The following is a 24833-nucleotide window of genomic DNA, read 5'->3' as shown; positions in this document are numbered from 1 at the left end:
CCACTTCTTGGCTAAATTCAGAGTACCAGGCTTAGGCTCCGATTCCCGGCTCCATTCCCACCCTCCCAGGGCAGGTGCCTCGTTCCGGTCCCCAGGACCCCGACCCTGCAGCCGGCGCCTCGGCCCCGCCTCCCCTACCTGACGCAGGTGCGCCTGGGGCGCCGTAGCCTCCGCCCACCGGCGTGCCTGCTCTGCCATTGGTTCTCCCGGCTGCCCGTCTCTTTCGCTGGCCCCGCTCGGCCCCGGAGGGGTAGGTTTTGCTGGAGAAGCCGCAGTCCCGGCGGCTCGGGCGCTGCGCAGAGTGCGGACCCGCGCTGGCATGTCCCCGCGCGCGGGAGCCCCAGTCGGCCGCCGGGTGCGGGCGGCTGCTAACTTGGCTGCAGGCTCCGGCGGCCCGGCCGCGGCCATGTAGTTGCCGGCGGAGCTCTCTGCAGCCCGGGAGCGGCAGCGAGAGCGAGCAGGAGCCCAGCAGTTCGAGGCTTTCCCCGGAGGCGCTGAGTGCGTGCCGCGCCCTCGCCGGCCCTCGGGCCGCACTTTGGGCCCGAGAGGGAAATGGGGGAGAAAGTTTCGGAGGTGCTGGAGCCAGTGCTCCGCGGCTGCAGCGGCCACAGTGCCCGGACTCCCGCCCCTGCGGCGGCTGCCGCGTCCTCGCCGGGAGCTTCCTCTGCCGAGTCCTCATCGGGCTCAGAAACTCTGTCGGAGGAAGGGGAGCCCAGCTTCTCTCGCGAGCACCCGCCGCCGCCGCCGCCGCCGCCGGGCGGCGCTCGGCCTCCCGCCGCGTGGGCTCCAGCGCACTTGGTGCCCGAGCGTGGAGTCCCCGCGCCGCCGCCGCAGCCGCCGCTGCCCGGAGGAGCCGCGACCCCCGCGCCCCGGGGCAGCAGCGCGTCCCAGGAAGAGCAGGATGAGGAGGTGGGCCAGGCTGCCAGGCGACCCCAGCTCTCCATCCCGCACGCGGGTGGTGGGCAGCGCGTGCTGGGGCCTGGAGAGGGGGAGGGACCCCAGATGCTGTGCCCCGAGCCCTGGGTAATGACAGGAGCTTCCCTGTGGGTCACCGGTTTCCCCATGGCTGTTACCTGTGTGTGTGTGTGCGCGCGCGCGTGTGCGTGCGTGTACATGTGCTGCCTGATAGTGTGCTTCTCCAGTGTCAAAGCAGCAAACTCCGTCGGTCAGGATCTGCTCCTTTGGGTCTGTGAATGGACGTGAGCTGGACGCCTGGCTTGTCCCCACAACTGAGACCTCGTTCTCCGAAGTGGGCGTTGCTTCCAACCGTAGCGCTGAGGAAGAGGGGGGAGTGTGGTGAAGGGACGGGCGTGAGAGGAGAGTGGGTGTGTGGGAGTTGTGGGACGGCTGGCAGCGGTACCCGCGAAGTTGCGCGGCGGAGTTTCGGTTGCATTGGCCGCGGGGTCCCCCGCGGGTGGTTTTGGCTGGTCCTCCGGCCCTCGGCCGGCGGCGCTGACTTGCGCTTCTGTACTCCGATTTGGTCTTCTTCCGTGGTGTCCAGATGCGTGCTGGTCGCCAGACTGAATGGGGAACGTGCCCCCTTCTTCGGGGGACTGCGTCCATCCTGGTTTCTTGGAAGAATATTCGTGCAAAACTTGTGGGTCGCGTCCTGACACATTGAAACTATGACTTGGTGTCCTCTCGCCTGTTTTCTCTGGCTTTTTTCTGCTTTTGGAGGACAGTTAAGGAAGCATAAGGTTCTTGGTGTCTTTGATTGGTTGCTTTGGACATTTCTTGAGGGGAAGTCATCTTGATCAGGGAAAGGCCATAAATAAAACATCACCCTAACAGAGCCTCCTTGTGAAGTTAATTCCTCAGTGCCAGTGTGGTATTTTCTTCCTCTCTGATGGGGTTAGTTTTAGTAAGTAATTGTCTCTGTCCATCAGAAGATGCAAGCTGAGGCCAGTGCTCTGACAGTAGCCCCCTGGGACCCCAGCCTGGAGGCATAGACTGGATCTCGCGGAAAGTGAGGGGAGTCAAGGTCTAGCCTGGCAGAGATGGAGCAAACCCTAGTGGTGGGCCAAACCTCTGGCAGTAACCAGAACCCATTCCCCAGTGCCCAGAGGAACGCGAGGATCCTGGACAGGTGCCTGGAGATTTGCTTTCTAGAACTGTCTCTGCTTCTGAATTGTGAGATCTTGGATGAGCTGATTCCTCTGAGGTCAGTTTAATAATCTGTAAAATGAGGGGTATGACCAGTGAACTTCAAGGTAGAGTTTATTTCCACACGAACACTCCTCTGATCAGGAATTTAGGATGGATCCAAAGTGCAGGTTGATCCTAGGGACAGGGTGCCAGGAGTTAAGCTGAGCATCACACCCACCACAGAGTTACCTGACCAAACCCCCAGACTAAACCAGTGTTCTCAGTGGTTGCATCTCCCTCTGAAAGATGCCAGGCATGTGCTGGTGTACTTACCGAGATGAGCACACTGGTCACTGGGCAGTAGGGGGTATGACCCAACGTAATGATTTACCACTAGATTCTAATACAGTGTTGCCATCGGTAGAGAAGATGGTAGAGTTAGTTGCCCTATGTTTTCTGCGTAGCTAGGAGGGTACTGCATGATACATAACATGGTCTTGCAGATCCCAGGTGGGGGAAGTCAGGAACTTCTCACTTTTGATCCCAATCCTGTAGCTGATTTATTGCCTGGCCTCAGGGTGACAGTGTTTTATTTTCTTGGAAGTGGATGTAGAGATAGCTTATTTCACAGGCACTGCAGTGAGGAATGGTTGATTGAAACACATATTGGAAAGTGGGATGACTAAATAACATTGGTCAGTATTTGTGAAATCTCAGAATTGGATGTAAAGTGATACAGTATTGCAATTTATTGTGTAACTTAACCTGTGGCAGGGGATGCTGGAAATTGTCCAGGAGTGGAAGTCTTGACTTGCTCTGAGAATTTTAAAGAGAAACTAAAACTGTGGAGTAGAGAAGTTATAGTCTTGGTGAGAGGGGTTGAAGCCCAGTGCACATTTTCTGGCTCTTACACTGGTGCCAGTATGGTACAGGGGTTCTTAGCCTTTGAAAGGGTGTTTTGGGTCTCTTTGAGAACCTAATGAACGCTCTCCCTCCTCTCCTCAGAAAACGGGCACCACTATAAATACCATTCTAGCAGGTTCAGTGAGGAACACTGGGTTACACACTCTCAGTTTGGTGGAAAGACCTGGGTTTGATTCCCGCCTCTGCCACCTTAACTAGATGTGAGATGTGGGCCACTCAGCTGATGTAAGGCCTGATTTTTCCCCTCTTAAATGGGAATAATAGCAATAGGGTCATTAGGCATTTTATACATGCCACCTGGTTAAATCCTAGTATAGCATCTAACAAGTAGCATGGAGTGCTAAGTAAATATTAATTTTTCAAGTTCATTTGTGATTAAAAATGTTGTGAAAGGAGGTACAAGTTTGGGCTGGCTTATTTTATTTATGCATAATTAATCTGCTCCCTACTTTCAGAGAACCTGAGGCCTTGTCTATACTGTTTATTACCACTTTTCTAGTATTAGCTGGGAAACAGTTTTTATCTGCATCAGGTTGCATTATGGGAAGGCACTGTTAGCATAGTGTTAGTTATACGGAAACAAGGCACCGAGTAGAAAGCCTTATTAAAAGGCTTAAGGGAAACCCATAAAATGGAAGGAGGTTCATTTAGATTTAAAAATTGTTAGGTCTGGCTTGGGAGACTCATTGTCTTCCAATTTTTTTTTTTCAGTAAGTTACTGCATCAATTTTTAAAAAGCAGCAAAATTCAATTTCCTAGTGTGTTATTGCAGTGCTAATTTTTTGGGCACCCTTGTTGAAGCTGCTTGCATATACTATTAATGTCAACAGTGTTTGACCTATTTCATATTTTATCTTACCGTCAATATTTGTGTAAACTTACAAAGTCTCATAGACTTAAATCAGCCCTTTAAGCTTTTGGTGTCTTAAAAACAATACTTTACCATGGCAATGATTGTAGTTTTTATGTACTTAATAATCAAACACACGAGAGAGGTAGTGCATGGTTTTTTGTTTAAATAAAGTGCATCTCACTTAACCCCTGATAAGCCTGTGGATTTGGGGGTCTCTGCAAGTTGAGGGTAATGGACTGTGTTTTGGATAGTCATGATGATCTGGCTTGGAGGAGTGTCCCTCTAACATTTCTGAGATTTGCTCTTAGGTGCTCTGCCCTGTCCCTTCTCAAAGCACCTTCTGATAACTCTCATAAAGTACTCAGTGCCGTTTGCTGTGTGTCGATGAACTCATAAGGGCAGGAATTTTGTCTTTGTGTGTTTAGCACAGTTCTTCTAATATATTAGTAGGGGCTCAGTACATATATGTTGAATGAAAGAAGAAAAATATATCTTTGAAAACGGTTGCATATTTGACTGAAGGGTGACCATGTGTGTATTGTTTTGTCTGTTGTGAATTATGCTTAAACCTCTAGATCTCTTATCAAAAAAGCCTGAATCACAGTGAAAATATTATGAGCAGTTTTTCCAGGTAAATTTTGAAGAAAGTCAAATCAGTGAGGATCCACTCACAATGCCTCTGCAGGACTTGTGTATTTACTCTGCTTTTTACTGTGTGTGTTAGAACTTGAAACTTTCAGGGATTCTTAGAACGGCAGAAAAAAGGCTTATTCCAGGTAAATTTTGAAGAAAGTCAAATCAGTGAGGATCCACTCACAATGCCTCTGCAGGACTTGTGTATTTACTCTGCTTTTTACTGTGTGTGTTAGAACTTGAAACTTTCAGGGATTCTTAGAACGGCAGAAAAAAGGCTTATTAGCTAAAAGGATTTTCAACTCAATACAAAGCGTCTAATTTTTTTTTTTTTTTTTTTTTTTTTTGACACAAGGGAGGCATCAAGGTTTTATGTTGGGTAAAAAAGCAGAGTCTAGCTTCTCGCTGGAACATAACAAATGGCCGTGTACCGGGATGTGGCGGGCTGGTGAGGCATGACCGGCTGTAGAAAGAAAAGGCAAGAGAAGAGGATGATCGAGGCTGGAAACGTGGCCCTGGTTGGCCTGTGATGAGCCCCCATGCACAGACTCAGACGTGATAAAAAGAAGAATCAGAGTTGGACAATACAACAGCAACAGTGCCAATTAACAAGAGTGGCCCTTTACAAAAACACTCACGGCTTCTTCACAAAGCCTGGTGTCATGGAAATGCCATGGGAAGTCAGGGCAGTATTTTATTTATTAAGCATTTTCAAAACATCTGACTGTATCCCCGTAACAATCCTATAAGGCAGGTAGAGATGAGAATTATTCTCAGTTTTAGATGAAAAAATAGATATAGTATCGCAGTGTTATTTGATGAAGGTCCTAGCTCTGGTAAGTAGTCAAGAGAAGGATAAAATACAGAGGTTTCTGATGTCTAACCCACTGCTTTTCTCATTCACTCCCTTGGAGATTTATCCTCCTCAGGCTAACTCAGTTGCACCCACACTCAGTTACACACACACACATATCACACGTATGCATAGCCACACCTGCTCAAGCAGGAGGAAACCTGGAAATGTGGCCCAAACATCTCACTATGGCAACATTTATAATATTCTCGATTACTGCTAAGAAAATATTCTTAGCACTTCAGAAGGAAAGTGAAAACTAATCCGAAGTCAACAAAAGAAACCTTCATTTAATTGATTATTTTCTGCCCTCTACTTTTGGAGAAAAATATAAAATTCTCAGAAAACAAGTAGATAAGTGGGGATTTATAAAGGTTATGCTCCAGATTCCTCAGCTTGATTCCCAAACCTACATCTCTAGTCCTCAATCCTAGGAGGACAAAGTGAGCATCCCGTTTGCTGCCTTTCACCTACTAACACAAAAGAGAGACATAGTTTAGGCAAAATAGTATCAAGAATTACAACTTAACGGGGTTTGGCGTATGACAGATTAAAAGAACAAAGCTTCCCATTTCCCAACTATTCCAGGTAATCAAGGATTTTTTCTACAGAACTTTAAGAGGCTTTTAAAACACTTAGAAGAAAATGCAAAATCACTCACTAGGAAAAAGCACCTGCACCTACCTGTTAGTTTTAAATGAGTTTTTAGGGACTAGACCCGGTCTTTAATCCAAATTCCAGATCAAATTCTTCTACCAGAAACCCTATGATGATGAAATGTTTCTTTCCCACCTCTAGTCCTGGCCCTATTTGGTTCTAACATGACTTTTTCAACAGCAGCACTTCTTGAGCAAGGATTGTGCTAGGAAGCCTGTGTGACGTAAGTCAGGGAAGAGGGGGTTTAGGCAAACTGAGGGGCAAGTTCCAGATGTATGAGGTGCTCAAAGGTGTGCACAGATGGTGGGCAGAGCCACACAGGAGTAAGGAACGATGTTTTGATCCAAAAATAGGAAAAGAGAACTGAAAAGACCCAGATGGAAGGTCTTCATGGAAGAGAGAAGCTGAAAGGTGAAGTTGGCCTTTGCAGCAAAGGACACAGGCCCTGCTCTGTCCTTGAGGAGCTCACGGTCTAATGGACCAGACTACCAAGGTGATAAATGCTGCGCATGTGAACAAAGAACTATAGACCCAGGAGGGCTGTGAGTGAGTCTGATAGTGCAGTTCAGGCAAGGTTTCATACTCGTGTGGGCTACGAAAGTGATACTGGAGTGGGGACTTGAAGGATTTTTCTAGATAGAGAAGGGTTGGGGAAATAGCTTCAGCAAAAAGAGATTGCAGTGTGTTGAATAGTGCCTCCCCCAAAGTATCAATACACCCGGAACCTGTGAATGTGGGCTGATTTGGAGAAGATGTAACTGCGTTAAGGATCTCCAGATGAGATCCTCCTGGGTGATCTGGGTGGGCCCTAAATCCCATGACAAGTGTCACACAGAGGACAGCCACACAGAGGGAAGAGGAGAAGGCCATGTGAAGACAGAAGCAGAGACTGGAGTTATGCAGCCACAACCAAGGAACACCTGGAGCCACCAGAACCTGGAAGAGGCAAGGAAGGACTCTCTCTGAGAGCCTCTGAAGGGAGTGTAGGCCGGCTGACACTTTCATTTTGAACTTCTGGCCCCCGAACTGTCAGAGAATAAACTTCTCTTGTTTTAGGCCACCAAGTTGTGGTACAGTCCCTCAGTATCCATGGGAACTGGTTCTGGGGAACACCTCCCCCTCCCACCATGGATACCAAAATCTACGAATGCTCAAGTCCCTTATATAAACTGGTTTAGTATTTGCATGTAACCTACTCACATCCTCCCACGTATTTTAAATCATCCCTAGATTACTTATAATACCGAATACATTGTAAATTCTATGTAAATAGTTAAAAATACAATGTAAATACTATGTGAATAGTCATCCAGGCACAGCAAATTCAACTTTTGCTTTTTGGTACTTTCCAGAATTTATTTTTTTTCTGAAGATTTTCTATCCAGGGTTGGTTGTGGGTAGCAGATACAGAGAGATGACTGTAATTCATTGCAGCAGCCACAGGAAATGAATACAAAGGTGTGAAAGGAACGCCAGTCCTGAGCCTGGTTGCCCCAAGGTCCATTCCTCGCCCTTTTCCTGCTCCACTCTCTATGGCAGGGGGCTGCCCCCTGCAGACTGTTTCCTAGACCCCTGTGGTTTCCAGTTGGGCTCGGCCAACAGGATGCACTTGGCAGAGACCAAGGTGGGAGGAAGGGAGCAGCCAGGGCCTTTCTTCCCTCCTTTCTCAGCCTCTAGTGACACCCCCAGCAGCAGCTCTGTCTCCTCCATGGCTCCCACTCCCACCAAATAGGATCACTGTGATCCCAGGTTCCCCTGGGTGATCCCAGCCCCTGTTCTAACTAAAAGTCACAGTAGTTTCTAGAAAAAATGACTCCAATATGACTAGAGCACAGGCCATTGGGGGAGTGTGGGGAGATGAGCCTGGAGCAGTAGGCTGACGCTGGGTTGGGAGGCTTTGGGCCTCATCCGATAAAGCAAAATCTCAACAGGAGTCACAAGCTCTTGTGTCTGACATCCACTGGTACCTGGCTAAGTCACCATGAAGGCTCCAGGCATTTCCTGGTGGGGGATTATATTAGCTTGTTAGGGCTGCCATAACAAAGTACCACAGACTGGGTGGCTTAAACAACAGAAGTTTATTTTCTCACAGTTCTGGAGGCCAGAAGTTCAAGATCAAGATATTGGCAGGGTTGGTTTCTTCTGTGGCCTCTCTCCTTGGCTTGCAGATGGCTGTCATCTCCCTGTGTCTTCATGTGGTCTTCCCTCTGTACTTTCCTGTGTCCAAATTATCTCTTCTTCTAAGGACACCAGTTATATTGAATTAGAGTCCACCCTGATGACCTCATTTAACTTAATTACCTCTTTAAAGAGCTTATCTTGAAATTCTGAGGTACTGGGGGTTAGGACTTCAACATACGAATTTGGGGGGAACACAGGTCAGCCCATGACTTAAGTATGCACAGCAGATTGAAAGGTAGTGAGAATCACGGCATACCCGGTGGGAATCTGTTGTAACCAGCAGGGGTTCAGTAAGAAACAAAGGTGCCAGGTGGACTCAGGGGTACTTGGTAGAAATCATAAGGTGTGGATGAGAAACCTGTCCAGCAGAAGAGGCCAAAACAAGGAAAAAAGGAAGAAAATGGAAGACGCCTTGTGGGAGTTGACCAGATGGACAACTGGACTAGCGGGCCTCTAACTGCGGAGCACAGGCTCCGGACGCGCAGGCTCAGCGGCCATGGCTCACGGGCCCAGCCGCTCCGCGGCATGCGGGATCTTCCTGGACCGGGGCACGAACCTGTGTCCCCTGCATCGGCAGGCGGACTCAACCACTGCGCCACCAGGGAAGCCCTAGTCATCCATTTTATCCACATAGTGTATACATGTCAATAACAATCGTCCAATTCATCACACCACCACCACCACCCCACCGCGGTTTTCCCCCCTTGGTGACCATACGTTTGTTCTCTACATCTGTGTCTCAATTTCTGCCCTGCAGACCGGTTCATCTGTACCATTTTTCTAGGTGCCACATACATGTGCTAGTATACGATATTTGTTTTTCTCTTTCTGACTTACTTCACTCTGTATGACAGTCTCTAGATCCATCCACGTCTCAACAAATGACCCAATTTTGTTCCTTTTTATGGCTGAGTAAAATTCCATTGTATATATATACCACATCTTCTTTATCCATTCGTCTGTTGATGGGCATTTAGGTTGCTTCCATGACCTGGCTATTGTAAATAGTGCTGCAGTGAACATTGGGGTGCATGTATCTTTTTGAATTATGGCTTTCTCTGGGTATATGTTCAGTAGTGGGATTGCTGGATTATATGGTAATTCTATTTTTAGTTTTTTAAGGAGCCTCCATACTGTTCTCCATAGTGGCTGTATCAATTTACATTCCCACCAACAGTGCAAGAGGGTTCCCTTTTCTCCACACCCTCTCCAGCATTTGTTGTTTGTAGATTTTCTGATGATGGCCATTCTAACTGGTGTGAGGTGATACATCACTGTGGTTTTAATTTGCATTTCTCTAATAATTAGTGCTGTTGAGCAGCTTTTCATGTGCTTCTTGGCCATCTGTATGTCTTCTTTGGAGAAAAGTCTATTTAGGTCTTCTGCCCATTTTTGGATTGGGTTGTTTGTTTTTTTAATATTGAGCTGCATGAGCTGTTTATATATTTTGGAGATTAATCCTTTGTCCGTTGATTCGTTTGCAAATATTTTCTGCCATTCTGAGGGTTGTCTTTTCATCCTGTTTATGGTTTCCTTTGCTGTACAAAGGCTTTTAAGTTTCATTAGGTCCATTTGTTTATTTTTGTTTTTAATTTCCATTACTCTAGGAGGTGGATCAAAAAGGATCTTGCTGTGATTTATGTCAAAGAGTGTTCTTCCTATGTTTTCCTCTAGGAGTTTTATAGTGTCTGGTCTTACATTTAGGTCTCTAATCCATTTTGAGTTTATTTTTGTGTATGGTGTTAGGGAGTGTTCTAATTTCATTCTTTTACATGTAGCTAGCTGTCCAGTTTTCCCAGCACACTTATTGAAGAGACTGTCTTTTCTCCATTGTATATCTTTGCCTCCTTTGTCATAGGTTAGTTGACCATAGGTGTGTGGGTTTATCTCTGGCCTTTCTATCTTGTTCCATTGATCTATATTTCTGTTTTTGTGCCAGTACCATGTTGTCTTGATTACTGTAGCTTTGTAGTATAGTCTGAAGTCAGGGAGCCTGATTCCTCCAGCTCCGCTTTTTTCCCTCAAGACTGCTTTGGCTATTCGGGGTCTTCTTGTCATATATGGCCTTTATTATGTTGAGGTAGGTTCCCTCTATGCCCACTTTCTGGAGAGTTTTTATCATAAATAGGTGTTGAATTTTGTCAAAAGTTTTTTCTGCATTTATTGAGATGATCATATGGTTTTTATTTTTCTAATTTGTTAATATGGTATATCACATTGATTGATTTGTGTATATTGAAGAATCCTTGCATCCCTGGGTTAAATCCCACTTGATCATGGTGTGTGATCCTCTTAATGTGTTGTTGGATTCTGTTTGCTAGTATTTTGTTGAGGATTTTTGCATCTATATTCATCAGTGATATTGGTCTGTAATTTTCTTTTTTGTAGTGTCTTTGTCTGGTTTTGGTATCAGGGTGGTGGTGGCCTCATAGAATGAGTTTGGGAGTGTTCCTTCCTCCACAATTTCTTGGAAGAGTTTGAGAAGGATGGGTGTTAGCTCTTCTCTAAATGTTTGATAGAATTCACCTCTAAAGCCATCTGGTCCTAGACTTTTTTTGTTGTTAGATTTTTCATCACAGTTTCAATTTCATTACTTTTGAGTGTTCTGTTCATATATTCTATTTCTTCCTGGTTCAGTCTTGGAAGGTTATACCTTTCTAAGAATTTGTCCATTTCTTCCAGGTTGTCAATTTTATTGGCATAGAGTTGCTTGTAGTAGTCTCTAAGGATGCATTGTATTTCTGCAGTGTCTGTTGTAACTTCTCCTTTTTCCTTTCTAATTTTATTGATTTGAGTCCTCTCCCTCTTTTTCTTGATGAGTCTGGCTAACGGTTTATCAATTTTGTTTATCTTCTCAAAGAACCAGCTTTTAGTTTTATTGATCTTTGCTATCGTTTCCTTCATTTTCATTTATTTCTGATCTGATCTTTATGATTACTTTCCTTCTGCTAATTTTGGGCTTTTTTTGTTCTTCTTTCTCTAATTGCTTTAGGTGCAAGTTTAGGTTGTTTATTCGAGATTTCTCCTGTTTCTTAAGGTAGGATTGTATTGCTATAAACTTCTCTCTTAGAACTGCTTTTGCTGCATCCCATAGGTTTTGGATCGTCATGTCTCCATTGTCATTTGTTTCTAGGTATTTTTTGATTTCCTCTTTGATGTCTTCAGTGGTCACTTCATTATTAAGTAGGGTATTGTTTAGCCTCCATGTGTTTGTATTTTTTACAGATCTTTCCCCCCCCACTATTATTGTGTTACTGTTGGTTTCCTCCTTTATAGCTGTTAGCAGTTGCCTTATGTATTGAGGTGCTCCTATGTTGGGTGCATATATATTTATAATTGTTATATCTTCTTCTTGGATTGATCCCTTGATCATTATGTAGTGTCCTTCCTTGTCTCCTATAATAGTCTTTAAAGTCTATTTTATCTGATATGAGTATTGCTACTCCAGCTTTCTTTTGATTTCCATTTGCATGGAATATCTTTTTCCACCCCCTCACTTTCAGTCTGTATGTGTCTCTAGGTCTAAAGTGGGTCTGTTGTAGACAGCCTATATATGGGTCTTGTTTTTGTATCCATTCAGCAAGCCTGTGTCTTTTGGTTGGAGCATTTAATCCATTCACGTTTAAGGTAATTATTGATTTGTATGTTCCTATGACCAGTTTCTTAATTGTTTTGGGTTTGTTTTTGTAGGTTCTTTTCTTCTCTTGTGTCTCCCACTTAGAGAAGTTCCTTTAGCATTTGTTGTAGAGCTGGTTTGATGGTGCTGAATTCTCTTAGCTTTTGCTTGTCTGTAAAGCTTTTGATTTCTCCATTGAATCTGAATGAGATCCTTGCTGGGTAGAGTAATCTTGGTTGTAGGTTCTTCTCTTCCATCAGTTTAAGTATATCATGACATTCCCTTCTGGCTTGTACAGTTTCTGCTGAGAAATTAGCTGTTAACCTTATGGGAGTTCCTTTGTGTGTTATTTTTCATTTTTCCCTTGCTGCTTTCAGTAATTTTTCTTTGTCTTTAATTTTTGCCAGTTTGATTACTATGTGTCTCGGCGTGTTTCTCCTTGGGTTTATCCTGTATGGGACTCTCTGCACTTCCTGGACTTGGGTGGCTATTTCCTTTCCCATGTTAGGGAATTTTCGACTATAATCTCTTCAAATATTTTCTCGGGTCCTTTCTTTCTCTCTTCTCCTTCTGGGACCCCTATAATGCGAATGTTTTTGTGTTTCACGTTATCCCAGAGGTCTCTTAGGCTGTCTTCATTTCTTTTCATTCTTTTTTCTTTATTTTGTTCTGCAGCAGTGAATTCCACCATTCTCTCTTCCAGGTCACTTATCCGTTCTTCTGCCTCAGTTATTCTGCTATTGATTTCTTCTAGTGTAGTTTTCATTTCAGTTATTGTATTGTTCATCTCTGTTTGTTTGTTCTTTAATTCTTCTAGGTCTTTGTTATGCATTTCTTGCATCTTCTCGATCTTTGCCTCCATTCTTTTTCCAGTGTCCTGGATCATCTTCACTATCATTATTCTGAATTCTTTTTCTGGAAGGTTGCCTATCTCCACTTCATTTAGTTTTTTGGGGGGGGGTGTTTATCTTGTTGCTTTATCTGGTGCATAGCCCTCTCCCTTTTTATCTTGTCTATGTTTCTGTGAATGTGGTTTTCATTCCACATGCTGCAGGATTGTAGTTCTTTTTTTGTGGGGATGTCTTTTAACTGTTCTATTAATGATGTGACTTTGAAGACTGCTCTTAATGTTACGCATAGATGTGTAGATGAATGTCTAGCCTTTACTGGTGAAGAGAATAAATAGCGAAGAGCAACCATGAGTTCAGTAAAACTTTTCACTGAATTGGTGTTTTATGAATCATAGCAGCTACATAATTTGAAAAGAAGAGTAGTGTGTAAATCTTGGCATGTTTATTATTGAGTCTGCTTTTGACTCCCTGCTTCAATAAGAGCCACAGGTTTAGAACGTCAGTCAGCCAATGTATATTGACTCTCGGGAAGCATCACCTTTGGCCCTGAAAACACGAGGGTGGACAAGACAGAGATAGTTTTGACCTCACAAAGCATCTAGTGTAGTGGGGGAGATAGTCCCTAGCCATAGTCGCTAGCCACATGAGTTTTCATTAATTGGCTTCCAACGTGGTACATGGGGAACAGCCTCGGAGGGAGTGTGCACCTCTTCTCCCCTGGGAGGTGGGAACTGCCTCATTGAGGAGTTATTGGGGAAGGGCAGGGCCAAGAGTAATGCAGGTAGCAGAGAGAGCGGTGTGGGTCTGGGGGCTGAGGACTCTGGGTCACATGTGTGGAGCCGAGGAGGGCATGGCCTGGGGGGACGCTGGAGAGAGAAGCAGCGGCTGGGTCATGCACACCTTTTGGACTTTATTCTAAGGCACCGGGAGCCACCGAAGGTTTGAAGCAAGGAAGTGACTCCATCGGATTGGCGTTTTGGGAAGCCAGGCGTCCTGGAGCCCACCTGTGGGGAACTGCAGGTGTAGCTCGTTGAAATGTTCCAGGTTATCAGGGAGCTGATGACCTGAGAAGAAGCCATCTCACGTCCACAGTCAGTTGCAGGGGACGTTGACCTGAGGTGAAAGGAGGAGAAATTGCCTGGAGGTGGTGTGACATCCTCTGGTGGTGGGAAGTGTGGTGTTTGTGAGCTAACAGGCATTATGAGAGTCTGGCTTATTTGTTTGGATGTTCCTAAAGAACGTAGAGTCAGGGAAGGGCTGAGGCTTTTACCCTTTCCACCCTGGGTCTGAGGTGTTCTAGGAAATGTCAAATGTTTATATTTCACCAGTGTTTCGGAGCCAGTGACAAAGGCTGACCCTCTGTTCCCTCAGACTTAGTGGATACAGTGTATGAGTCCAGCTGTTTTTCATTTTGCCCCTGCAAGGAAGGGTGTGGAAGCACGTTAGAGTGCGGGCTGTGAAGATGGTTAAACTGCGGGAAGAATCCTGGTAGAAAAGTTCTCGCGGTGAGAAGGGTCCATAACCTGGTGTTAGAGAAAACTGAGTGCGGTGTGTGTGTGCGCGCGCGTGTATAGGTACGCGTGCGCGTGTATATCTAAGAAGAGACAATTGTCCTTTTTAGATGGAAGACGCCCCAGGCCATGTTAAAGCATGGTCGTACATTCTGTAGTTTTGCCTGGAAAGGACTTGTGCCCCCCTCCTCCACCCCTTCAGACCAGCAGCCAGTGTTCCCTACTCTGGGGTCAGGGTCTGTATTGCTTAAGGGTACAGACCAGTGATCCCAGTTCAGCCACTTATAGGCTGTGTGCCTTTGCAAAGGTTATTAATACTGAGACTGTTTCCTTATCTGTAAAATGGACGTGCCAGTATTTATTGCAGAGGGTGGTTATGAGAATTAATGAGGTGTTTTATATTGAGGACCCAGCATGATTCCTGGCATGTAGTATGCATTCCATGATGGTGTTTGCTAATATGACTGAGTATGGAAAAGCTGGTTGATGCAGAATATCAGCTCCATAGCCAGGAATAATCGGAAGCCTAGACGTCCCTTCCCTGACGGATTATGCTACTGGCATGGTTTGCTGGTGGTTCTGGGAGGCCCTTTCATTCATGAGTAGGTAGATATGTAACATAGTGATCACTTTTAAATTCATGGACACAGCATTTCTTACGATGTACTAATAGCAAAGCCTTATGGTTCATTAACTCTTCTGTAGACACGATCTCTCTTTTGCTCATGGAACCTGCTGTTAGTGATCATGTATTAAATGATATCCTAAAAGACTGTGAACGTGCAAATTACTAGCTGTGCCCAGGGATTTAGTAAGAAGACAGTATGTCACCCCTGTGGTGACATGACCAGGTACTTCATGATGATCTGGGGGCTGAGAAGGGAGTAACAAGGAAATCAGATGATTTTCTGGAAGCCAACTTCGGTTCCTATAAGCATCGGGTGGGGAGGCAGGTGGTCCAGGGGCCACCCCAACTTCACAGAGGGGAAATCCGTTAGACATGTGATAGAACTATTAAAAATGCAAGAACTCATGTATGTGAATTGTCCACCAAAAAGTCTGTTATGTCCCTTTGGGGCAATGTAAACATTTCAGTTTTTTAAGGCAAAATTGCAAAAACCTAGGAGTGCTTTTGATATAACTCAGATAAATGCTGGTGCAGTGACTGCAGGTCGTTTTCCCTTCCAGCAGCCTGGTGCTCTGCCCTATGTACCTGTTTAGGTTGACACTTACACAGCTTTGCATCATTTAGTTCAAGGATGATTGTGTCCTTTTATGTCTCTGATACTTAGTCCAGTTTCTTATCTGGTCCTATTATTGTGGGGTAGAGCATGAGATCAAATGTGATTAAGCAGAAATCTCTTTCCCCAGCAGCTTGTGTGCACTTGTTTCTTTCCCTTTGTCCTTCTCTCTCACCTGGTTCAGAATTCCTGGAAAGGATTGGACAGTAGTCATGTGTGTTTCCAGGCTTAGGAGAGAAAACCCCTAAACGTGAAATGTCAGTTCAGGACCGTGGTCAGCAGTACACAAACATTCAAGTCACATTTAAATGTATAGAACTTGTGTGAAATTTCTGGCTGCTTCTCCAACTTCTCTTAATGAAAAGCATTCACTGCTTATTTAGTAATTTGAATTCATAACTAGGCACATGTGTCTGTGAGACAGCTTATAAATTTGTACCCTAGGCCTTTACTCTTTTGCTAGCCCGCCAATTCTCCTCTTAGACACAGTCCATATATTTTTGATTATGGTGCTTACTTCCACTGAACCTTTCAGCCCAAATGCTTTGTATTGATATTGGGGGCAGGGGGAGGTGGAGGGGAGGATGGAAATACTGACAAATTGGCTTTCTTTTCTTAACTAATTTCATAGGCTGTGGTGTGGAAAACGAAAATTTAATTTTAACTTTCTTGACTTTGTATTTTTGAGGTGTTTTCAGTGGCCAGCAAGCTCACAGGTGCACCCAGTTTAGTGCAGGTAGCTGAATATACATTCACAAACTCACATCAGGTGTGTGTCTTTTGGCCTCTGCCTTAGTACTTGGTCAGCTACTTTTTTAATAAGCTGAGAAGTTAGGTATGTAGTTCCCTCCTGGTTGATGATTTTGTGCCTTTCCAAGTTTGTTTTAAAAATAATATCATCATATCTTGGGGTTCTAGTGTTAATGTGTGTCATAACTGGCATTTCTTTATACAGAGATAGATGTACGTTCTGCAATGCAGGAAGGGTCCCAGTGCCTCACCAGTGGTAGGGAAATAAAGTAAAATTGGGTTAAAATTCGTGGTTAAAATGTTATGTCCCTGTACACTGTCCTCGAGGCTTATATTCTCAGAAATTACAAATTTAAAATCGCTTCTTAGGGCAATCATTGCTAGTTAAACTGCATTAAGGTATTGATATAGAATGCAGTTGTGATGAAATCCATTTGGGGTATAAAGGTTAAGTGATTATTTTCACAAAGAGGTTCTTTATGAATAAATTGATTCCATAGGAATGTGTCTAGCTCCTATACACTCAAACTCACAGAATTTGCTTTGTCACTCCCTTAGTTTTAGCGGGAGTGCTTAATTGAAAGCACCTGAGGCTTAATTGAAATCATCATCAGCCCAGGGCAGCTCTGAGGCTGCTCACTTAGAGGCAGCCAAGAAGAGATGGGGAGAGTTGCTCCACAGAAAAGGGCAGTCCCAAATGTTTGTTTGGAGAGAAGGGACCCTCAGAAAGTTTTATTTAAGGAGAACTTCAGACTCATCTCAAATGAGTAGAGTACAAATCAGAAAGACCCAAGAAAATGCTGACCTTCCTGTTCTTGTGGCTCTTATGAGACTAAGTTGAATTGCCAGGTTAAGCCAGTGTAGCCTTAGTTTAAACACTGAGTGAGCATGTGTGAGCACGAGAGAGCGAAGGAGGAGGAGGGGAAAACTGCTTGTCACGTAAGGAAAAAGTATCTTCTCTTTCCCCTACGTTTTGGTACGTTATTTATGTGTTGTTGAAATCTTACCGTTGTAAATCTTACTTCATGTACTACTTTATTGCTTTGGGATTAGTTGTTTTTTTTGTTCTATAGACACTGTTTCCCTAATAAGCCACCACAGTTCACTGTTGTTTGGGGAGAGGAGGATGGTCCAAAATGTGCCTCTGAGACCTTTCAGGACTCGCTTTAATCCGTGGTGATGGCAGGTCCTAACCCTGATGCAGAGTCTCTTAGGAGGACAAGAGATAACATGGGCATCCTCGCTGTGAAGCCTCTTGGTTTGCTTTATTATAATGTCAGTATCACTTTGACTTTTCAAGACTTCTGCTTTTGAAATTAAAACATTTCTACTTGGAAAAAGCTGAGGGCAACGGTTTTAAAATTATAGAATAAGACCTGTTGGGAAGGGTTAGACTGACAGAGTAGCAATGTGACAGTTGTGTAACCTGCTACAATCATACTGTTTTAAATTTTTAAAAAATTATTTCTGAGTCATCACTTTCTGTGTGTTAGGTTGCCTGTCATTCTGTGTTCTAAATCATTCCTGTTTCTTTCATCCCCTTTTTTTATATATAGCTTGGTCATCAGAATTTTAAAAAGAACATCACAAATCACTTTGGTTGGAAGAGTGTAGTAAAACCTTTGTTAAACAGAATGTTTGGGGGAGAGACTTGTTTTTGGTTACTCAGTTTTATGATTCACTGAAAATTAACTTGAAAGCTCTTTTGTTCTCACTTTGTTATTTACCTTTTTTTCTTATAATTTCGAGGTCTGAGTTTTCCTGCCTTATTTTGTGCTGAACAAGTTAGCTTTTTTTTTTTTTTAATTATTGGACATATTGTAATGCTTTAGGGCTCTCACTTTGGGTGTCAATCACCTTTGAAAACTATTGAAGATGGAAAAGTGCATAAGAAGTATAAAATTGCATGTGCTATTAACAAATAGTCTTTATTTCTTTAACTTTAAAGTTGAAGTTAGCAAAGTACTTTTTTTCTGAGGGTTGTGCTGCATTATCTTTGTTCCTGGGTTATGCCAGATCTTGTATATATCGTTAAAATTTGTACAGTGCTTAACCAGTTTGCACAGGATTTCCTGATACTATTTCAGCTGTTCTCTCATTCTCGTTTTGTACACCCTTCTTTTTGTAGTATAGTTAATAGTTTCTCTCTCCTCCACCCCACTAGATTGTATAACGTTCAGAGGGTCACTTAGCCACAGTATGGTAGTGGGCCAACTGAATTACCAATTAAACTTAAAAAGACTTTTGTAAAAGTTGAGTAAGTGCATGTAAAGCACTCAGAATGGTGTCTTGACACAAATATGCCTCGATGGCAATTTGGGGCAATACTTATTATTATCCACTATATGTCCTGTCCATTTGGAATTAAGAGTTTGAGTTAAGTATCTGCAGAACTTTTAAGGTCAGGGGGAAGATTTAACTGGTGGCCTAAAACCCAGGATCATAGGTTTAATGGTCTGAGTGGGTTTCTGCAAATGAAGTTTTGACTGTAAACCAATTCTTATTTTTCTGTTAGCGTTGGGAAACCGTATTCTGTTAAGTTGTTCACTACCGTCACACTTGTAGCTCTAAGCCATTTTTGGCCACATGTTTAAAAGAATTATTTTAATTGCTGATGAAATATTGAAAACTATCCTTAAAATTTTAACAGTGATCCTGGGCTGTATTCATTAGTGCTCAGGATAAACTGCTGTCAGTGGAAATGTCGGGAATTCTAGCAGCTTTGTCAGGGCTGGATAAGTGGTGATGTAGGAGTTGGGAGTTGGACTGTGCCTTGGCTCCTTGCTGGGCAAGGAATTAGCCTCCACGGTCCTCCTGTGTGATGAAAGGCGGTCCTTTCCAGCTCCAGTTTTTTGTTTCCTCTTACTATAGGAACACTGATTTAAAAATTTAAAGTTGTCATCAGTATATAATTTGTTACAGAACTGTCATTCACATTTGTCTTTTGATGAATTTGAATTTGTGAATAGGCACATGCTTAAATGTACAGAAGAAATAGAGTTTACGTATATGTTCTGCTTTTGTTCATCTTTTAAAATTATTTGGTATGTTTCTGTCAGTCATCATGAATACATTTTGAGTGTGCTCTTACCTCCCAAACCTGCAGAGGAGTTGAACTCTGGATAACAAGGTCACTTTTGCATTTTTCTTGATGCAGTAGCACACTGTTGTGTGTACCAGAAATTACTGTTGTAGGTGAAATGATCAAAGATGGTTTTTTGGTGCTAGCTCTCAGAGACTGACTGCAGAGTGGGATCTTTTTCCCTGAGAGCATCTGCAGATCCTTAGATGAGTAGCAGAATTTGCTTATTCACAATAGCCTCCAAAGAGCAACTTGGGTTTGGAATTTGCTTGCTGACTGGAATTAGTCTGGGGCACATGTCCTGTCACAAGTCTGTCAATCCCCTGTTCTAGACCAGAAACCTTTTGATTTTTAAAAATCATTCTTTCATTTAAAAGATGTGTATGAGCTCTGCTACCCTGGGCAGCCAGGGCCCTCTTGTACTGTTCTGGATTTTAGCCACCCAGCCCTTGTAGTGGACTAAAGTTTGTTTGCAAAGTTAAATCAGAATCTATCAGGAGAAATTACTTTTTACCAGTGTGGTGATTTTTTTTTTTTTTTTTTTAAACCAGAGGCTGGCAGCTCCAGCCTAAGCTGTTAGCCTAAGCTTTTGGGATTGTTTTATAAGTTCGTTTGAAAGTCAGTTGTTTGCAGAGTGTGAAGTCCCATAGAGACGTTTTGAATGGTGATTTGGTTTCCAGATCAGCCTACAAAAGACTGATTGACCCCTAGAATGGAATGTAAAGTCCGAGAAATGGGATCATAATGCTAGAAATGGTGAAGGAAGTAGAATTTTGGATTTGAAAGGTCAAAGGCTGCTTAGCATCCTGTTTTATCTAGAGAGATAAGTATACCTTGGCCAGAGCAGGTACCTGAGCCCAGACCTTCTGATCTGTATCTGTTCCTGCCAGCTGGAGCAGTGTCACCTCCAGCTTTCTGTCTCTAACATGAAGTTCTTTTTGGGGGTACTGAGGGGCAGTATAACATCTTCTTGAGGTGGATGACTGTGGCACAAGTAAACCTTGGCTGTTCTCAACATCTGAACACCTGAATGAGCAGGGCCCTGACCTCCCAGGTGTTCTGAGAGTTAGTGAACAGGTGAGCTTGGGGAGCCTCCACTCCATCCACTGGGTATCCTCCTGGAGGTGTGGCAATGACCTTTCTTTGTCTTTAGGGCACCTACATGGGTGCCCAAGACGCCTTCACATATTGGGGCAAATTATTTTAGCCCAAAACATTGTCTCCTGCCACTTTCCAGTTCAGTTCTAATGGAGGAAACCTGCAAAGACTCAGAATTTAAGGTAGAAGGTAGGAGCTATCACCTTACACCTGTTAGAGTGGCTGTTATCAGAAACACAACAAGTATGGGCAAAGGTGTGGAGAAAAATGAACCCTTGTGCACTGTTGGTGGAAATGTAAATTGGTGCAGCCACTATGGAAAACAGTATGGAGGGTCTTCAAAAAATAGAACTACTATATGATCCAGCAATTCCACTTCTGGGTATTTATCCAAAGAAAACGAAAACGCTAACTCATATATGCACACCCATGTTCATTGCAGCATTTTACAATAGCCAAGATATGGAAACAAGTGTCCATCGATGGATGAATGGATGAAGATGTGGAGTGTGTGTGTTCTGTATATACATAATGGAATGTTACTCAGCCGTAAGAAATGAAATACTGCCATTTGTGACAACATGAATGGATCCCTAAGGCATTATGCTAGGTTAAATAAGTCAGAGAAGGACAAATACTTTATGATCTCACTTATATGTGTAATCTTAAAAAAAAAAAAAACAAACCCATAGACAGAATAGATTGGTGGTTGCCAGTGGTGGCAGGGGTGCAGGGCAATGGGCAAAATGGGTGAAGGGGGTTAAAAGGTACAAACTTCCAGTTATAAAATAAGTTCTGGGGATGTAATGTACAGCCTGGTGACTATAGTTAATAATACTCTATTGCATATTTGAAAGTTGCTAAGAGTAGGTCTCAAGTTTTCATCACAAGAAAAAAAATTGGTGACTATGATGATGGATAACTAGTTAACTAGACTTAACTGTGGTGATCATTTTCTAATATGTACAAATATTAATCATGTACAACTGAGACTAATATAATTTTATTAATTATATCTCAATTTAAAAAACTGGTGGAAGGTGGCTACCTTTGAAAACCCATCAGAGTGCCTTTTAAATAAACCAAGTACTATTAAGAGAAGTAACTAGGGGTTAATTCTCCAAAACAGTGTTTCTTTGTATAATAACATGCCTTTGCAGAACAAATGCTGTTTTAATTTGCATAGTCTGTCTCTTTCTCACTAGCGGACATTAATTCTCCCATGCTTGTCCTTTTAGTTTAACTCAGATGAGAGGAGTCATAGATCCTGTAGATGAGGCTGTAAACAATTGCCACATGTCCTTGTTCCTTTGGGGCTTTACACTTAAATGTGTAGTTTTAAGGCCTTTTTTCCTGAACCTGAACCCAGAGTTGAGGAAGGGTGGCTGCATCACTGCAACTGGAGGATGTTTTTTCTTCACTGTGCTGTGAGCGGCTGTTTTTCTTTGTTCTCTATCCCGTATCTCTCTCCCCTCCCCTCATGGGAGGGTTAAGGCTGAGTTGTGGAATTAGTGCAATTTTTTTTTAAAAGAGATGGTGAAGGGCCCCATCCACATAGTTCATAGCTATGTTCCAGCAACAAGGATGATTTCCTCCGAGCCTCTCTAAATGTCCCTTTAGAGATCATTTGTGGTAATTAAAAGGAAAGTAAAACACAGATTTTTGAAAAATGATAAATGTAGGTTTACCAAGTGATTTCAAGATGCTAGATGGAAGCCCTGCTGAGAAGCATCAGGGGTACTCACTTTGTTCTCCTGAGAAACCTGTAATCAGATGGGCACGGTTGTGAAATTGTTCAGATCCCATTACCTGCAGATTTTAGACATTTATTTTGACACTTAAGGACATCTCAGGATGTAAATTTAATTACTGCTGCTGCTTTCTCTGGGGGCTTGAATGAAAAGTGGCAGATTATGTAACGAAATTGCCGTTAAGGTAGAGTTTTTTTTTAAACTTAAGTTTCATGGTTGTTCAAAATTTTGTTTCTAAACTTGCAATATGGATGGATGACTTTTACAGCATTATCAAAAAGTCTTGGGCAATCACACTCATTTGACTTTTGGAGGCGGGTAGCTTTCAGTTTGGTGTGGTTAAAACTGCTGCTCACTTAGGATATTCTAGAAAACTAGGTTTTGAATATAGTGGGTTTTGTGTGTGGGGGACTCCTTTAAATCTAAACTTGCAGTGGAGCTGTATATCTGGTATTATTAAAGTCCAGGGTGTCAAGGGAGCTGAGCCAAGTCCACTTCTTCCTGGGTCTCTCTCCTTTTTTTTTTTTTTTTTTTCAGTGTCTCTCTTTCTTCCCCTTGCCTGTTGGCCTGCACTCGTGAAGGGCAGAGGAGGAGGACATGTTAGAGGGCTGGATGGGTGGACGTAGGTCCTAGAAAGTAAGGGTGTTACGTTAGCATGCTGTTGCAACAGTAGGTGCTGGTGAAGATGCCCTTGTTGGAAGTGAGGCGCGAGACTCCTCCCTGGGACACAGGCTGCCACTGACCCTTCCTGCCGTGGGGTAGAGCTGGTGTGAAAGTGCACGTTTTTCTTGGTCGAATCAAGAGGTATTTATTGAGCCTTGCTGCTCATGAAGATCTGTAGGAGTTGGCGGTAGGAGGGATGGGAGATGTGAAAGCACTAAGAAATCTGGTCGGCGCCTAAAGCAACAGACAGTCGGGTTAGGAGACGCAGTGCACACAGAGTGAGTTGCCTTGAATATGCACAGTGCACATTTCAACAAGTGAAAATGTGATTCAGGCTGAAGGTGGGAGTGAGGAGGGAACGCACTACAGAATCCTCAACCTGATGGGATTTATCTGGGAGCGGGTTTTCCTAGTTCCCTGAAGATGTAAGCATTGGAAAGCAAAAGCACTTGTACTAGATTAAATGTTTTGCCCCATCAGGTATGTTCATTAGATACAGTTGTAGTTGTAGGAAAGTCTTTTTTTCTTTTTAAAAGTAGTAATATTTAGAAGGAATAGTAATTGGCAGTTGACTTTTATTCATTTGTTTATGGTTTACTCTTTGCGTAATTTAAAATTACTAGTAAAAATATGTGACTAGGATTGTAGTATTTTTCTCTAATACCAGCTTATTTACAGCTTCATAACTTTGTAATCAAGAGTACTTTTTTTAAGCTTAATATTTCCCTACATAACTAAGCAACATTTTCACCTAATACTTTTTTTAAATAACTGTTTTAACAAACTTGTTTGTTGTGTGGGCAGAGTTGAGGGAGAAAGCATGATTTGTGAAAATTTACCAGGTAAGCCCGTTATTGGTGCTATCTCTTGAAGATAACACTTGCTTTTCTTGCTTTGGGATATCTTTTGGTTACTCGTTAGATGAAATCTGTCAAGTTTTGAGCAATGATTTTTTTGGCCCAGCTGGAATTTCAAACACTCTTTCAATCTTCTTTCTTCCCTTTCTCCTCAAGTGTGCTTGAAAAAGTTGAAGGAGAAGCTCTCACTCTCTGGGTCTTTGGCAGGAACCATGGCTCTCTCAGGGCAGAGCTGCCTGCACAGCAGAGGACTTGCCCTGTGGCCGTGGCAGCCCCTGCCCCGGCAGCTTTCCAAGACCTCTGAGCCATGTGGACTTGCTTGATATCCTCATCATCCGCAGACCAACTGGTCTTACGAGGCAGCGCCTGTGATTTTTCTGAAAGGTGCTCTCTCCGGGCCTCAAACCTGTCAGGGTAGCTGCTTCCCAGTGCTTGCAGGTGGGGAGGGAAGTGAGCCTTACCGAGGATAAAACCGACTTTCTGAAAAACCCTTGGGACTGTGTCTGTCTCCTTCAGGATCTGCAGGCCTGGGGAGAGTTACTTCACCTAAGAGTTAGTGATTACCAGTCATGGGCTCCTGGTGGGGGGCATGTGTGATATGGGACTGCTGGCAAAAGCGGCACAAAACTACTACGCGAGGCAGCTGGGGGTCTGGAGAGAATGATTTTATCGTGGGAGTGGGGAAAACTCAGAGAAGGTGGTGTTGCTTACAGTGACCAAGCCAAGGTGGGCAGTTAGGGTAGTTCTGCTCTTAGAATTAACATTAAGCTCCCAAGTGAACTGACTTTTAGCCCTACCCCCTCTTCCCTGGCCCAACACATCTTACCTTCACTCTTCCCTTGGGAAAAATAACGAAGAAAGCCGTCTGTGAGCCCCATGTGTGTGCCCGGCTAGTTCCATGACTTGTTCAAAGATTCTCTGTCCCAGTTATTTTTATTCTAACCACAGTTTGTACTCTGGATTCTTTTTTTTTTTTTTTTTTTGAAATTTACACTTACAACTGTGCTATTAATCTTAATTCACTCTTCACCCAGAGCTTGCAGAACTGGTTAATGCATGAAATGATTGAGAGGGTAGCAGCGATTCCTGTAAGCCTTGAGTCGTCTGGCCTGTGAAGTCAGGGAGTTGGTTTACCCTTATTGAAAGGCATTTGGGGTCTCTAGATTTCTTTCCCTCTTGAGGAGGGCAGTGAGATCCCAATCTTAAATTAAGCTTTGAAACATCTCA

The 24833-nt window shown here is 43.5% G+C and overlaps 1 protein-coding gene across 1 annotated transcript in view; it reads left to right on the top strand.

The window, feature by feature from the left end:
- Positions 1-552: 552 nt before the first annotated feature.
- MAST4 (microtubule associated serine/threonine kinase family member 4) overlaps positions 553-24833 on the top strand; it is a 585627-nt gene continuing 561346 nt past the window's right edge. Inside the window, exon 1 of the mRNA XM_007457090.1 lies at positions 553-909. Coding sequence (XP_007457152.1) covers positions 553-909 — 357 coding nt within the window. The remainder of the gene's footprint in view (positions 910-24833) is intronic.

The sequence above is a fragment of the Lipotes vexillifer genome, unplaced genomic scaffold, assembly GCF_000442215.2.
Source record: "Lipotes vexillifer unplaced genomic scaffold, Lipotes_vexillifer_v1.1 scaffold241, whole genome shotgun sequence".
Taxonomy (NCBI): Eukaryota; Metazoa; Chordata; class Mammalia; order Artiodactyla; family Lipotidae; genus Lipotes; species Lipotes vexillifer.
This window is presented reverse-complemented; position numbering and strand designations above follow the sequence as displayed.